The sequence below is a fragment of the Myotis lucifugus genome, unplaced genomic scaffold, assembly GCF_000147115.1.
Source record: "Myotis lucifugus unplaced genomic scaffold, Myoluc2.0 scaffold_844, whole genome shotgun sequence".
In the NCBI taxonomy this organism is placed as follows: Eukaryota; Metazoa; Chordata; class Mammalia; order Chiroptera; family Vespertilionidae; genus Myotis; species Myotis lucifugus.
This window is the reverse complement of record NW_005871892.1, coordinates 86,867-89,287: the sequence shown is the minus strand read 5'-3', so window position 1 is coordinate 89,287 and position 2,421 is coordinate 86,867. Positions and strand designations below refer to the sequence as shown.

At 55.3% G+C, this 2,421-nt stretch overlaps 1 protein-coding gene across 1 annotated transcript in view; it reads right to left on the bottom strand.

Moving 5' to 3' along the window:
- Positions 1 to 339, bottom strand: part of LOC102434372 (DLA class II histocompatibility antigen, DR-1 beta chain-like) — a gene marked incomplete at its 5' end in the record, with an annotated part of 4,201 nt that extends 3,862 nt beyond the window's left edge. Inside the window, one exon of the mRNA XM_023747349.1 lies at positions 69 to 339. Coding sequence (XP_023603117.1) covers positions 69 to 339 — 271 coding nt within the window. The remainder of the gene's footprint in view (positions 1 to 68) is intronic.
- Positions 340 to 2,421: the final 2,082 nt, after the last annotated feature.

Genomic DNA, 2,421 nt, shown 5'->3' with positions numbered 1-2,421 from the left:
GCCCTGTGTGCGCACCCTACCACGCCACCCCTCCCTCCTCCCACCCTTTACACCCCCCTCGAGCTCACTTTTCCGCTGCACCAGGAATCCTGTCACCCTGTAGGCCTCTCTGCAGAACGTGTCCACATAGGCCCGCCTCTGCTCCAGTTCGCCCTCCAGGCTGTTCCAGTCCTCAGCATCCGGCCACCCCAGCTGGGTCAGTGGGAGGAACTCCCCCACATCGCTGTCGAAGCGCAAGTCCTCCTGCCCGTTGTGGATGTATCTCTCCAGGTACCTCACCTGCTCCGTCCCATTGGAGAACTGACACTCGTGTTTAACCTGCTCCAGGAAATGTGCTGGGGGGACAGGAAGGACCCGTCACCTCATGCGGGTGAGACAAGATAGCGACGTCGCCCAGTGCAGGGCACCAGGTGGTGGGGACACAGGCCCCGGCACCCCCACTGCCAGCGCCCGGGCCCCTCCTCTGGGGCTGGGAGGCCACAGGGCAGGGAGACCCCTGGGACCCTCAGCCACTGGGCACCCACTAGGCTGCCCCGCGGGCTCCGGGCTCCAGGCTGGGGAGGACTTGTGCCATCACCGCCTCCTCCTAGACGCCCCCCCTTACCCCCAGCCTCTCCCTTCCCCACATCCACCTCGTCCTGTCACCCCCTGGGCAGGGGACCTCGTGCCAGGCCCCAGCTGCACCGGACCCAGGAAGAAAACCGGGCATCGCCCTCTGCTCTGCTGCTTAGAATTCTCCAAAGTGCCCATCACACCCAACCACAGGCGCATCCACACAGGAGGGAGATGGCAGGAAAGGGGCCTGAAGCAGGGACCACAGGGTCCAAGTCCTATCAGGGGCGGGGCCAGGGCCTCTGAGTGACAGGATGTGGGGGAAGGTCGCTTTTTTGGGGGAAGGGGGTGTAATAAACGCCCAGGGATTAGGAACAATAGAAGGTTACAGTTAAATTAGGTCATCCCAGTCTCTGGCTCTGTTGCAAAGACCACAGCCCCCTCTTAACATTTTTTACAAACAGGTCACGGATTAGCCAGGGGTGAAGAGCCTAACCTTTCTAAGGTATGAGCCTGTAACCTTCCAAAGGCATGAACCTGTGGCCTTTCAAAGGTATGAGTCTGTGACCTGTGTTGAGAAATGGAGCGACGAACTTTGTGTGTGTTCAGCCAACCGTTTGTGGTTTTGTGAATAAAAGCTTACTTCTACAGCTGGTCGGGGCTGCAGTTCAGTCCTTGCTACGGCGGGGTGCTGTAACTGCAGTTGCTGGCCAGCTAATAAAGGCTCCTAAATTCTACCCTTTGGCTCTGGTGGTCGTCTCTTACGGGTTGCCCCATAACAGGAGGCACATCTCAGGTGAAGGCAATGCCACCTGCAAAGCCTGAGAGAACCCATGTGCCTCCTGGGAACCCAGGGAACAGGCTCTGAGCCCAGACAGTGGGGGGGAGGGGACAGGAGCCTGGAGGAGGCGGGTGCTGAGAGCCTGGGGGTGAGTTAGGGGGGCTTCTGCTGCATGTAAGGGAGAGCACTGAGGAGGTTCAGGGGTTACACCCTAACCCCAATAGGGAGCCCTCTCTTTCCTGCATGTCCAACCCAGGAAGCGCAGAGAACAGAACACACCTGTGATTGAAGCAGGTGGTGGATGGAAGCTCTGACACCATCCCTGGTGTGGAGAGAGTCCCTGCAGAAATGGGAGGCCCTGACTGAGGACAGGGGGCTCCCCACGATGCACGACTCATGGAGGAGAGACGTGGAAGGTCAGCAGAGATGAGTGACCACAACTCATGGCGTTTGGACAAACATCGCAGAAGGCAAAGTAAAAAGGAAGGTTTTAAACTTCAAGTGATTGAATGGGTTCAATAAGAAAGTGGTGAATTTATGTAACTGTCTAATTTTTTTCTTAATAAACCGTGAAGAGCTGCATTGGAAGGTGAGTGTGTGTGTATAAGGCGTAAGTTCAGAATTTTTAGAAACAGCCAGTGTCCAGCTGTGTTCTCAACCTCAGCACTACTGACATTTGGACCAGAAAATTCTTTGTGCTTGGGGTGGGTGTTCTGCACACGGGATCCCCACCAGTTGTCAGAGAAACCCTCCCCCCTGCCCCCCCACTTGTGACAACCAAACATGGCTTTACATATTGCAGACGTCCCAGGGGTGGGAAGTGGTGGAAGGGGTGATGAACCATCTGAAAAATCTGGGGTGCAAAAGCCACTGTTGATTATGCAGCAGCTGGGAATTAACATAAAAATTCAGCCAATATTATCTCTGTGGAAAGTCTAGGTCTACATGACATTTATATTCTTTGGGAATCTGGTTCCAGTGAGACTATTTTTCCAGGAAAATGAATTTGTTCAGAACCAAGATCTACCTGTTTGTTTGTGTTGCCACCCAATCACCAGGCCTCTGGCCCACTGCTTGTCTTCAATAGA